General features: G+C 26.7%; 6 protein-coding genes across 6 annotated transcripts; all 6 read right to left on the reverse strand.

The window, feature by feature from the left end:
- Nucleotides 1-147: 147 nt before the first annotated feature.
- On the reverse strand, nucleotides 148-1,815 carry ELE39_000945 (SNAPc like transcription factor with 4 MYB SANT domains; the record flags this gene model as incomplete). Its single annotated transcript, XM_067344022.1, has 1 exon — nucleotides 148-1,815. One exon carries the CDS (start codon nucleotides 1,813-1,815, stop codon nucleotides 148-150), a length of 1,668 nt encoding a protein of 555 aa, XP_067202703.1.
- Nucleotides 1,816-2,227: 412 nt separating this feature from the next.
- Nucleotides 2,228-2,860, reverse strand: ELE39_000946 (uncharacterized protein; the record flags this gene model as incomplete). The annotated part of the gene is made up of 1 exon (XM_067344023.1): nucleotides 2,228-2,860. One exon carries the CDS (start codon nucleotides 2,858-2,860, stop codon nucleotides 2,228-2,230), a length of 633 nt encoding a protein of 210 aa, XP_067202704.1.
- Nucleotides 2,861-5,399: 2,539 nt separating this feature from the next.
- On the reverse strand, nucleotides 5,400-6,329 carry ELE39_000947 (uncharacterized protein; the record flags this gene model as incomplete). Its single annotated transcript, XM_067344024.1, has 1 exon — nucleotides 5,400-6,329. One exon carries the CDS (start codon nucleotides 6,327-6,329, stop codon nucleotides 5,400-5,402), a length of 930 nt encoding a protein of 309 aa, XP_067202705.1.
- An 848-nt stretch (nucleotides 6,330-7,177) lies between these two features.
- On the reverse strand, nucleotides 7,178-8,212 carry ELE39_000948 (uncharacterized protein; the record flags this gene model as incomplete). Its single annotated transcript, XM_067344025.1, has 1 exon — nucleotides 7,178-8,212. One exon carries the CDS (start codon nucleotides 8,210-8,212, stop codon nucleotides 7,178-7,180), a length of 1,035 nt encoding a protein of 344 aa, XP_067202706.1.
- Nucleotides 8,213-8,990: 778 nt separating this feature from the next.
- On the reverse strand, nucleotides 8,991-10,412 carry ELE39_000949 (serine arginine repetitive matrix 2-like; the record flags this gene model as incomplete). The annotated part of the gene is made up of 1 exon (XM_067344026.1): nucleotides 8,991-10,412. One exon carries the CDS (start codon nucleotides 10,410-10,412, stop codon nucleotides 8,991-8,993), a length of 1,422 nt encoding a protein of 473 aa, XP_067202707.1.
- A 1,213-nt stretch (nucleotides 10,413-11,625) lies between these two features.
- Nucleotides 11,626-12,132, reverse strand: ELE39_000951 (uncharacterized protein; the record flags this gene model as incomplete). The annotated part of the gene is made up of 1 exon (XM_067344028.1): nucleotides 11,626-12,132. One exon carries the CDS (start codon nucleotides 12,130-12,132, stop codon nucleotides 11,626-11,628), a length of 507 nt encoding a protein of 168 aa, XP_067202709.1.
- Nucleotides 12,133-12,181: the final 49 nt, after the last annotated feature.

Consider the following 12,181-nt stretch of genomic DNA (forward strand, 5'->3'; position numbering starts at 1 on the left):
ATGGCTAAATTTATATACCGGCAATAATTTATGCACACATTACCTGCGCATAATGTGGGGAAAATGATTAAACACCGGTATAGGGAAAAAGTACAGAAAAAAATATTTTTGTTGATAAATTAAGTATTATTTAAAAAAAGGAACTAACTAGTATTTCCTCTTTATTAAATTAATCAGAGAACGCTGAACCTTAAGCAATATCTGGTCAACAAGTTGATCATTAGTCCTATTTTGCTCTAATTGTTGAATCAATTGACTTATATAAAAATCTGACACGTCATTTCGTGAATTAAAATTATTATTGTAAATAGAGAGGATATGTTGAGCAATACTGAGAATATTTTGAGCAGGCTTGACAAAGAAGTCTGACCCGGATAATTTTGGCTGAATAAAGTCACTTTTACTGAATCCCTGATTCTGATTTTGTATTGCATTCAGAAGCTTGTGGTTTGACCTAGAGAGACCAATCCACTTATAACTCAGAGGGAGCATATGTTTTTGGGTTGCCCTAATAATGTCATATTGGAAAGAAGAAGCAGGATCAAGCTTCTCCCATTGTTTTGAGCAGTCAGCATCTGTTCTCCCAATGACAAAGTTTTTAATAAGACTCCAATTTCCAGGACCAAATCTGTTAACAGCAAGAATGAGCATTTTGTTTTCCTCTTCAGTCCACTTTCCTTTCTTTATATCTGGTAGTAACATGTTCATATATCTTTCTCTGCACTTTGAGTCGCTTCTTCCCTTAATATGTCTTGATATTTTGATCCACGAGTTGTTTCCATATACGAAATAGGCAAACTGAAGCCTAACATCCTCATATAATGACCAAGATCCATGCTTTAAATCTTTTTTTAAACTCCTAACATACCTAGTTCTGCACTGTTGATTAGTTCTGCCCGGAAGAAGATTCGCAACAAAATTCCACTTGCTTGTGCTTCTCTTATTTAATTCAAGGAGATCGAATCCTCCAAAAGACTCTACAGCAGATAGCAACTTCTCATCCTCTTGTTTAGTCCAGGAGCTTTTAATCAAGTTTTTATTTAAACTTCTTTGATATCTTAAAATACACTGATAGGGAGTTCTACCACTATTTAATTCCTGTGCAATTTTAAACCAATTAAAACCTTCATTTTGTGAAACTAAGGCCAAGAGGCGAAGATCCTCAGCTTTTTCCCACGGTCTTCTGTTGATGTTTGGATCAATAAAATGATACCAAGTAATCTGACAGTCTCTTCCAGTTCTCTCACACCTATTTCCCAAATCTAAAGAAATTAGGTTCCAAAACTCTGTCCAGTATTCATCAATTTTAAAATTAGAATCTTTATATGACAGATTGAGTAGTAACTTGTTCAACTCCATCATCTTACTTGAAACATCTTCGTCATTTTGTGAATCTTGGAGATTAAATCTAAAATGGTCAATTCCTAATTTTAACTTTATCTCCAAAACTGATTTAAACAAATGAACTTTAACCAATTTTTCAAGCTTTTTAATTTCGTTAGGAAGCCAAATATTGCTGTTCCACTCATACTTTTTTCTAAAATTTGGTAAATTCCTTCTCAAATTGTTCTTTCTAATTGTGTCAACATTGCTTAGGGGAAGATTTCCTTCAGTATCTACAAACCTTGTCATTAGTTTGTATTTTTCTCGACTATCTCTTTGCCTTTCTAATTTTTTTGTAGTTTCCTCATAGTTTGTTACTAAATCTTTTTGCCACAAGTAGATTTCATCCTTGAACAAAATATCCATATAGTCCAACTCCCTCTCATCAATTTTTTTGATAAAGTCCAGCACCTTCACATATAATTTGTCCATCTCTGCTTTCCTACCTGCCTCAACCTCAACTTATTACGATGCTTTATACCTAGCGTATTTGAATACAAATTATCAAATTCAATTTTGAGATCAAAATCTCTATTATACCTGATTTCCTAACATCTACTCATAAATTGAACCAAAAATACCAATTCTTACCGTTTATTTTCTATATATTTCTTCCTTTATTCTTCTTTATTTCTATTGCTATAATACTTTTAAATGAGTCAATTTTTACTATTACATTTATAGAAAAAAAAAATCTGCTTTGGCGCCAAACTTCACTTTAGTGCTACATGTTAAATTAGTTATATTCGTGAATTAACAAAAGTTAATAAACGATTAATTTTACCAAATTCTGCTCGAAATTAACTTTCAACATTTATAAAACTCTGGAAAGCTCTGTTCTATTTTACTCTGTATCTACCAATTTAATGTTTTCAAAATTCTCGATGATTTCTTTTGGAGTAACTGCCATATAAAAAAATAATTTACTTGTAAGCAACTTACAATGCTCATTTGTTGAGAAACTATGACATTTAACTTTGTAAATTAGTGACCTAATAAATGGTGCATTGTTTTCCGTGATTACGAGATTATTAACAATATTGTTAATTTTCTCTTTTACGTTAGTTTCTGTTTTAACATCGTCATCTAATGCAACTTGGTTAAAACAATTAATTCTTTTTAATAATAGTAAATCTACAAAGCTATTGCACTCCAGACCAATTTCTCGAACTTTTTTAGTTAACTTAGCTATCAGTTCCTCTTCATTTTTATGATTATTATTTTCTTTAGATTTCTCAGCAATTCGTAGCCTTGCTGAAATTAATTCATTATTTACTTTAGATAGTGATGATGAACAGAAATCAACTTTTTTTTGTAATTCGATAATTTTTAAATTAACTGAATACTCTCCTAATTCACTCAAAATTGATATGGGACTCTTTATAGAAGAAAATTTATTACTTCTTAATGAAATCACATAATTTACTTTGATAATAACTAAAATGTAAAAATACTCGACAAAAATATTAAAAGTCATCTGAAATACTTATTTTAAATTGAACAAATTTCAATAGAAAAGTTTTGTTTTATTATAATCTTTACAAATAAATGTGGTATTTAAAATATCTTTTTTTCTCATCTAAAAGCTGCCTAATTAAAAATTGAACTTGATAAATAGCTCAACACAACGAGTGGTAAAGATAAAAAAACTAGTTCATATTTTGAAAATTTAATAATAGGAATTGAATTTTTTAATTATTATTTAAAAAACTGTGAAAATTATTGAATAAAAAGTTTCCAATAAATATTACTAATTTGAAATTTATCAACTCTCTGTACTTACCCACAAACCCGCCAATTCCCTCTTAACACATTATCCATTTAAATCATAATATCAGTCTTAATAATATAAAATAAATTATTAATCTTAAAGAAAAAATTCGAGGGAAATATTAATGATCAGATGTTCACTTTTGGTCATTATTCAATATTCTCTTTTTTTAACATAAAAATAACTATTCGTATTATTATTATATTAATACTATACTATTAACTTTTTTTTGCAAAACTAATATAATCGTAATATAATTGAATTAATGTCAAAATAGAATATTTTTGCAGGAATTTGGCGCCATTATTCAAATATCAATTGTGAATTGATTAGTTTTTAATGTTACTAAGTTAATATTTCTTTAACAAGACAAAGTTAATATACTTCTATGTATTTTAGCTCTCCTTTAATACATTCATAATAATTTCCGAACTATGTTTTCATTTGGAGTGATAATTAAATTGCTTAGAGTTTAAAGTTTTATTCACTATAGTTTAAATATTTGCATATTTAAATTTTTTAACAATTTCTGTTTCTGTTATTAAAAAAATTTGGTTTATTCTGGCCAGAATTTCTAATTTCTATTAATTATTCTAGTTTTTTCTAATAAAACTTCAAAAAATGACACTAATATTTAAGTGCTAATTGCAATAACTTCTTTCAATTTTTGATTTAGAAATTTAATAAACTCTTTGATAAAAATAAAACTCGGCGAATTAATATTTTATTCTAGAATATGGAATACTCTTAAGAATAGATCATGAAACAAAAACAAATTAAGCAGGTATCTATCATATTTGATTTTTATCAAGTTTTTAAAATAGCTAACTCCTGAATACTACAAAGTCTTAAATCATCCTTAATTGACATTAAAAAGAATATCTTCTGATTCAATCTTTAAAATTTTTCAAATTTTTACTAATGTAGTCAATCAAAATAATTGATAGCTTAAAAAAAAATCTTAGGAAGAAATCTCAAGTTATATATATATAAAAAAAAAGTATTAAAATTTTGGAAGATTTTATGAAGATGTATAATAAAGTATTAATATGTAAAACTTGGTCTGTATTTCCATTTTTAAATATTAAAATTCACTTTTTAAATGTTCTAAGATACACTTTTAATTAAAAAAAAATTAGAGAACAAGTTTTATTTTACCTTTAGATATATATATAATTTTATATTTCCTTCAATCTTTAACTACAAGCTACATTATTGACGGAATTTAAACTGGCTAATTCTGTATTTAAAAAAAATAAACAATTTTCTAGCATTTTAACCATGAGCAATTCAATTTTTTGTTCATCATATAATACCTTAATATTTATTTTATTTAAGAACTCGAAATTTTGAAATTCCCGCCAAATTTGTGCACATGCAAAAATTATACAGATAATAATTATTAATATAGTAAAGAAAAGTATAAACATTAATAAGTAATTTAATTTCATTCATAATTTGGGCAACAGAGGGCTTATTTTTATCAAATTTTACTTAAATACTTATTAATTAATTTCTGAGTCCAAAATTTTTTTTTTTTGAGTGGGAAATATTTTATATTTTTCATTTTCACTAATTTTAAGTTCTAAATTCAATTTAGGCGCGTAATACTAAAGTTTTCAAATATTTTTTCAATTCCCAATTACTAGAAAATAAATCTTAATTATAAATATCCAGTATTAACAAATAAATTGATCCTCTGCTAATGCAACTTTAATTAATTAATTAAAAGTAATAATTAGCTCTTATTCTGAAGTTTTATTATTTTTTTAAAATTAGAATCGTGAGTTAACTTTTAATCACAAATTTATAGTTTGCAATAGATAAATAGCTTCAACAAGGTTAATCACTCATACAGAAAGGATTGTTAGTGATTTCCTTCTCTTGAAATTAATTTGATAGTTTTTTTTTTTAACTTAATTGCACGATTCCAGTTCAATATCAGATCAAAACTTTTTAAAGTTATTTATTTCTACCTTATTTCCAATCCAACTTGGTTATTTTGGAATCATATTCTAATTGTTTTAAAAATCATGTTCTTCACTAATACTAGAATTCAAAATTATTTCTAGGTTCTAAATAGTATTATAATTTGATATAACTAAAGTGGATTGGAGAACAATGAATCACTATATGCAAATATTAAAACAACAATCAGTTCTGCCAAAAACTAAATATAAATATATACACATGTAACCATCGCAAACATACAAACACGCATCCAGAATTCATCTAGAGTTGGTGTTTATTTCACTTTTAATTCTGATTTAATTTTACTCTTAAGTTTGGATTTTGTCTTCGATTTTAATCTAGTTTTTCTGAAATTAATTTTTTTGGCCTTACTTTTATATTTGTACCTTTTTAACCTAGATTTTCTGTTCATTCTTTTATGCTTTAGTACAAAAGGTACTTCACTAATGTCTTCCCACTCGTTTTCATATTTATTATAGGCTTCATAAAGACTTTTTGTTTTCGACAAAAATTTGACTTGAGTATCGGAATAGAAATTAGTAAGAAAGTTACATAGTGAGCTGTTTTTTGTCAATGGACCTTTACAATGAAAAATAAAATAAAGGTTCCTTACAAAGTCTTTAATTTCTTGAAGGAAATGTACTTCCCTTTGAATCAATTCAAGTTCAGTAAATCTATTCGAAACCATTATTTGCTCAGAATCTGTTTCAAACTTTAATTGCTTCTTTTCAAGAATTTTTGTCAGCAGTATTAATATATATTCCAAGAGCTTATTATAAAACTCCTCAGATACTTTTAACTCATTGGCTTTTTCCAGTGATTCTGATAACTCCGTTTGTGGCATGCTTAAAAGCTCATTGTGTCTTTTTAACTGTAAAAGCAGCAAAAATCTTAGCTGATCTAATACCAACTCCAATTCATTTGTCGTTAAATCTAATAACCAAGTATCGCCACTTGATTCAAAATTACTAAATAACTGGTCAGGCTCCATATTTTCTAGTTTTGAATATAACTTAAAACCAGAAAAATTATTTGTTTCTTGTGTATTTCTGAGTTGAGAAAATGAAACTTTATGAAATTTACTTTCTGAAATATAAACCCAATTTTTTAAAACTAAATTATATGGACAATATTTATGTGAAAAAATATCACACGGTAAAAAAATTACGGATAAAACCACGAAGACAAACTTATATGTAAACATCTTTTCTCTTTGTTTCTTTAATCGACTTTGTACTAAATTTTATAAAAGTCAATATGGATGCAACTACTCAATTCTTTTTTAAATAATTTAGTATGGTATTTGTTGCTTCTTTTAATTTAAATTTAGCGTTAAGTCATTAAATACTTTAATTATCTTTTCTTTTTTTAATCCTTTCAACTAATCATAAATAATAAATTATATTACACTTCTATCTTAATTTATTTTTCATTACTTTGTCATTATAATAAAATTTTGATTCTCTCGTAAAATATACATTTTTCAAAATTCCATTTAAGCCTTTATTTACTCAAACTTCATTATCTCCCAGTATTAGAACACATTATCGTTTTATACATATACCGGGCCCAGCGCCAAATTTGAAATATTACACATGCAATTCATTTCCCCCACATTGTAGAAATATTTTAAAAAATAAAATAATTAGAGAAATAATTACAAAAAATAGTTTCGAAATAAAATTTAATTTCATCGATCATATTCGCAGTGAACCGGTAATTTATTCACAAAATAAAACATTGTGAATATCTAAGTAATACTAAATTATACATAGTTAAACTTATAACTCTTTAAGAAAAAAACTTGCCCGTAATTCAAATTCACAAAAATGATCCAATTAGCCTTTATTGCTTTCTTTAAACCCACTTTACTGATTTTAAAATGCTGGTTTAAACTTTTTAAAATCGCAGTTTATTTGAAAGTAAACGCACGGGTTGCGCGCGCAATTTAACTGAATTTATTAATGTATTTTAATAGTAAAAATAACTTTTATAGCAAAAATAAAAGCCAAAATTTCAAACAATACCAATGGACTTACTTATGTTAGTTGATCAGCGTCTACTCTTATTCCTGAATACTCTTGTAACTCTTGATGCAGTTCTAGATAGTAAACCTTTTTTTTGTTTTTTTTCGCCTGAGCTAAGTTCTTGTGCTCCACTAGCAGTATTAAATTTCCCAATTGCTTTTTCATGTGACTCAATTGCTTTTTCATGTGACTTAATTGCTTTACCATGACCTTGCGTAGCTTTTAAATACTTCTTCTTGATGAATTTACATAAACGAAGATTATTTAACAAAGAATGCTCACAGAAATAATATGTGAATGCATTAGACAATAAGGATAATAGTTCACTTTGGAATGCAATTTTCCGCTGTGAATCATTAAGTTTACTATAATATAAACTTGTACGAAATTGCTTTGTTGCAGATTCAAATCGTTTTACTTTAGTTGAAAATAAAAGTTTAAACAAGAAAAACATGTGATAATCATAGTAATTTAAATAACAGTTTGCTCTTTTAATTATTGATTCAAGCTCCTTCTCAATTATGTCAATCTGCTCTTTAAATGCTGCTCTATCTAAATTAAATTGTGACAATGTAGCCTCTAGATTACATGTATGCTTATTATAATTTCCAAGTATTACCTCAACTTCTTTATTCAATTTATCTAAAGCTTTTGAAATTGAAGAAGGTTTTACTTTTTTTAACTTCTTGAAATTCTTTTCATTAATCATTTTAAATATTTCACTAGGAGTACAGGTAAACTCATACTCACATGGAGTTTGTCCAGAATCACTTAAGTCATTTCCAAGGGCACTTTCGTAAGAACTTTGTGATTGGAATTCCGAAAAACAAGATTGAAAACTCTCCAAACTAAAAAATGAAACCAAACTTTCTGACGATTCGCTTTTTGAATCCTCAGATATTTGGTTTAATGACACATCAACCAATATTGTCTCTTTGTAATTTCTTGTAAATAATTCAGATAATAAATTAAATTCAAAATTAAACTTTTTTGAATAGAATGGATTTAAAAAAAAATTGACTAGAAAAATAAACTTGACATAACCAAATATGAAATCCATCCCTTTTTTCTTAATAATTAAATGTAAACTAGTAACCAAAAAAAAGAATTTTATTTTTATTTTTTTTTTAAATAACACAAAATTCACTTATTGCTATGCTTCTTGAAAATTTTATTTTCAAAAGAAACGGACTAAATGACAGAATATTCATCCATAATAACAGCGGAAAGTAAGCATTGTTATTTAAAGTCAAATAAATACCAAATTTTTCTATAATTTCTCAAAATTTTGAGTTTGTTTTTATTTGAAAAAATTAAGATTCTAGTTAATATAAAATAATAGCAATTCTTCGCTATTTAGTTGAATTTTACCATAAGAAACTGCCTTTTAATTTTCTGGTGAGATTTAGTTTAATTAAAAATCTGATATTTTCTATATTTAAACCTTAATTCACTTATATTAAAAAAAAAAATTACAATTAAATTATTCGATGAATAATTAGTAATTAAGGCAAAAAGGCGCGTAAGCAAAAAAAAATAATTAATCATGCAATTTTACGCAATTCATAAAAAAAATTGCTGAGAACTACAACCAAGTAATTTATAGGGTAAACTAGCAAAAATTTGCATTTATTACTAGTTGAAAATAGATTTTAGAGCAACTAGTCTTATTTTTTAATTTGTGTTAAGTTTATTGTTAATGTATTTACACATTGTCAGATATTAGTTAAACGGCATTTTATCCATTCCATTTGTTAAATCACTTTAAGATCTAATTAATCATAATGGTATACTTTAAGTTGTATTTCTCTGCTCAATTAATTCACACATATTAATATTTATTCAATACTTTCAAGCCCAATATCAGAACTCGTAAACAATTTTCTGAATTTAGCATGCAATTTTTTTTCTTTTAATTTCTGATTTAGAATATTCGGATCGCCTGTACCAAATGATTTCTTGAATCTTCCTATTTTTTTCCTTCTTTTAATTCTACCATTATTTTCCACAATTCCAGACGATTCTTCTAATAAAGTCATATGTTTAACTAAACTTTTATTAATACTTTCGTTTTTTTCAATCAAATCTCTGAGATAACCACACAAGACTAGACTGGAAATAAATGCTTGATTACAGTGCATCATTCGAAATAATTCTTGCAAGTAACAAACTAATTCTGCAATAAAAACAATTCGTCTTTGAGTGTCCTTTTTATGATCTGGATCACTTCGTGTAATATCGGCCGAAGTGCTTTCAAATGCGTTAACCTTTCTTATATACAAAATTTGTATAATTAAGAATGCAAATGTATATATCTTTTCGCTACTTTTAATAATTTTAGATGATTCCACCTTTAAAAAGTCATCAAGGGTAGCCAGCCTTCTACGATAGTTTTTGTCACCAGCAACTAATTTAGATTTTTCTTTTGTAAAGGCTTTTTCCAAATCTCTTAACATAGCGGCGCTATTCGAGGCCAATCTTATTAATTCATCTAAACTCAAATCTAATGAATGAGGAGATACTTCTTCTAGACTGGAAGAATCTTTTGATTGCAAAATTTGAAAAACTTCTTCTGTACTCAATTCAAGTGAGTAAAGAGCAGGTAGTTTTTCCAATGATGAGGAAGGTCCACTAGAACCAATTCGATCTTCAAAATTCAGTGGTGATGTAGTTGGGGCGAGAGTTCTGCAATAAAGTACAGAGTCTGATCCTATCAAATTCTTCATTAGTCTTCTTGATTCCGACCTTGACTTTGATCTCGACCTTGACTTTGATCTCGACCTTGACTTTGATCTCGACCTTGACTTTGATCTCGACCTTGACTTTGATCTCGACCTTGATTTCGATCTCGACCTTGAAGTTGATCTTAAAGGTGATCTCCAGCTAGATATAGATCCTGGGCTTGAACTTGATCTTAATTTACAAGCTCCAATATTGTCAAGTTTAATTGGTTTTTTAATATCAGAGCATGTTCCATCATCTGAATCTATTTCACGTTCTTTCTTTGATCCATTTTCTTTATTTTTTTGATCATCGGAACTGTTTTCGTAATGTTTAATTGGCTGATTTTCAATAAAAGAAATACTTAAAATTTGACGAGATAATTTTGGGTGGAATGAATAAGCTTGTATAAGGTTATTTTGAGTCAGAAAATGATTGAATTTTAGTAAATCATTTCTAGTTTTCAGAGTGAAAATAAAAATATATAATGAAAGGAGTTTAAGTATTATATATAAAAATCTGAATTGACTCAGTTTCATATAATCAAATAACTCAGCATAAATTGTAATAAGCAAGTACAAATTTAAAATATTCTCAAAATGAAGTTCTTTTTCAAAAGAAAAAAATTAAATAAAAAAAACCTTTTATATCAATTACACCTTTTTTTTGTAATATAAATTAACTGGCTTTCCAACACTTTGTAATGACGGATACTAACATATAACTTACTTTATGTTACTTGGATTCAAAAGCAAATTAATTTAAAACCTTTCTCTTAATTTCATTAATTTTCCCTCTTAAAACAATTGCAGATTATGTCAGTAATTGATTAAATTATATGCAAGATAGGGCGCCACATGCAAATAAAGAAAATTTGCATATAAAAAAAAAATATTTAATCCGTGCGAGGAAGAGGCGGGAAGGAAAATTTAGTATTTAGATTAATCCTGGTTAAAGAATTTAGGAAACTATTTTCTTAAGTTTCGTTAAATACGCACTTTCTGATAAATTTTTTTTTCCATTAGTAATAAGTCAAAATCTATTTAAGAGGTTTCTCACTGATTTTGAATTTAGTTTTGCAAAGTTATATTATTTCTTAATTTGATTTTTATATACCGGCATTTACATGCAAAATTTATTTTGAATAATACACGTAATAGTAAAAAATGTGGAAAATTAAGAAAATAGTAATTATATGCTGGAGTTTGCATGTAAATAATTAAATTCAGACAAAATATAATAAATTCCTTGATTAATTTAGACAACTCTTGTTGAATACTTTTAAATAAAAATATGTAATTTCGAGCAAAATATACTATTCTAATCTCTAAAGAAAAGAGATTTAAACCTTTGATTAATTTGCTTTTCATTGATTGTTATTTTTCTCATATTACCTTTAATAACAGTTTTATTTTTCTTTACTAAAACCTTTTTTTTTTTGAAGTTTTTTTGCTTCTAGATGCCTTACTTTTACCTTTCTTTTTAGTCTTTTTCCCTCTTTTCCTTACTTTCATGGATTCTTCACCTTCAATTTTCTCAAAAATTTCAAATTCTTTAGTCCCAGGTAAAGATTCATTTAAATTAAAATATCTATTATTATTCAGTAATTGATTTTTTTAATGAAAATACACAAAGAAGTTTCTTTCATATAGCTTTGAACACATAATAATATACTATAAATATCTGTTAAATATAAAGTTAATCCTTCATAAAATGATAAGCCTTTTTGAATCACTTGAATTTTGTCATGCTTTAAATTATAAAGGAACGTAAAACTTCTCTATAATGATTAAACATTCTTTTCAACAAGATTATCATTATTCTCAACAAAATTTCTAAATATTTGTTAATTGATTTAACTTCAGAAAAAATTAAAGTTTTGTATTTTGCTTCTATCTGTTGAATTTTCTGAAAATATTTCTCTTGATCGACCAAATATACAGATAATTCATCCTCAAGTTTTTCCTCTAAATGCTTACATTTACTTATATCGTGCAAAATAAACTTTACTAGCAAATCCTGTGTTTCTTCCAAACATTGTTTTGACAAGGTCCCTAAAAACAGATCATTGTATTTTTGTGATAGTGTAATTACTATTGTTGGGTCATAATATTTTTCTAACAATATTATTCTATTCTCATATGGATGGGATGGTACTCCACCGGATTCTTGAGGATTGTAGCCATAACCCAAACTTTCTTTTACATTTGTCTGCAATAAGGAAATTTTTAACTCATCCAACCTAATCTCACGTATCATGCATGACTTTTTTTGCAGACAGACGCCGACGCATAGTGCTTTATATTAC

The sequence above is a fragment of the Cryptosporidium sp. chipmunk genotype I genome (genome assembly GCF_004936735.1).
Source record: "Cryptosporidium sp. chipmunk genotype I strain 37763 chromosome Unknown contig_15, whole genome shotgun sequence".
Lineage (NCBI taxonomy): Eukaryota > Apicomplexa > Conoidasida > Eucoccidiorida > Cryptosporidiidae > Cryptosporidium > Cryptosporidium sp. chipmunk genotype I.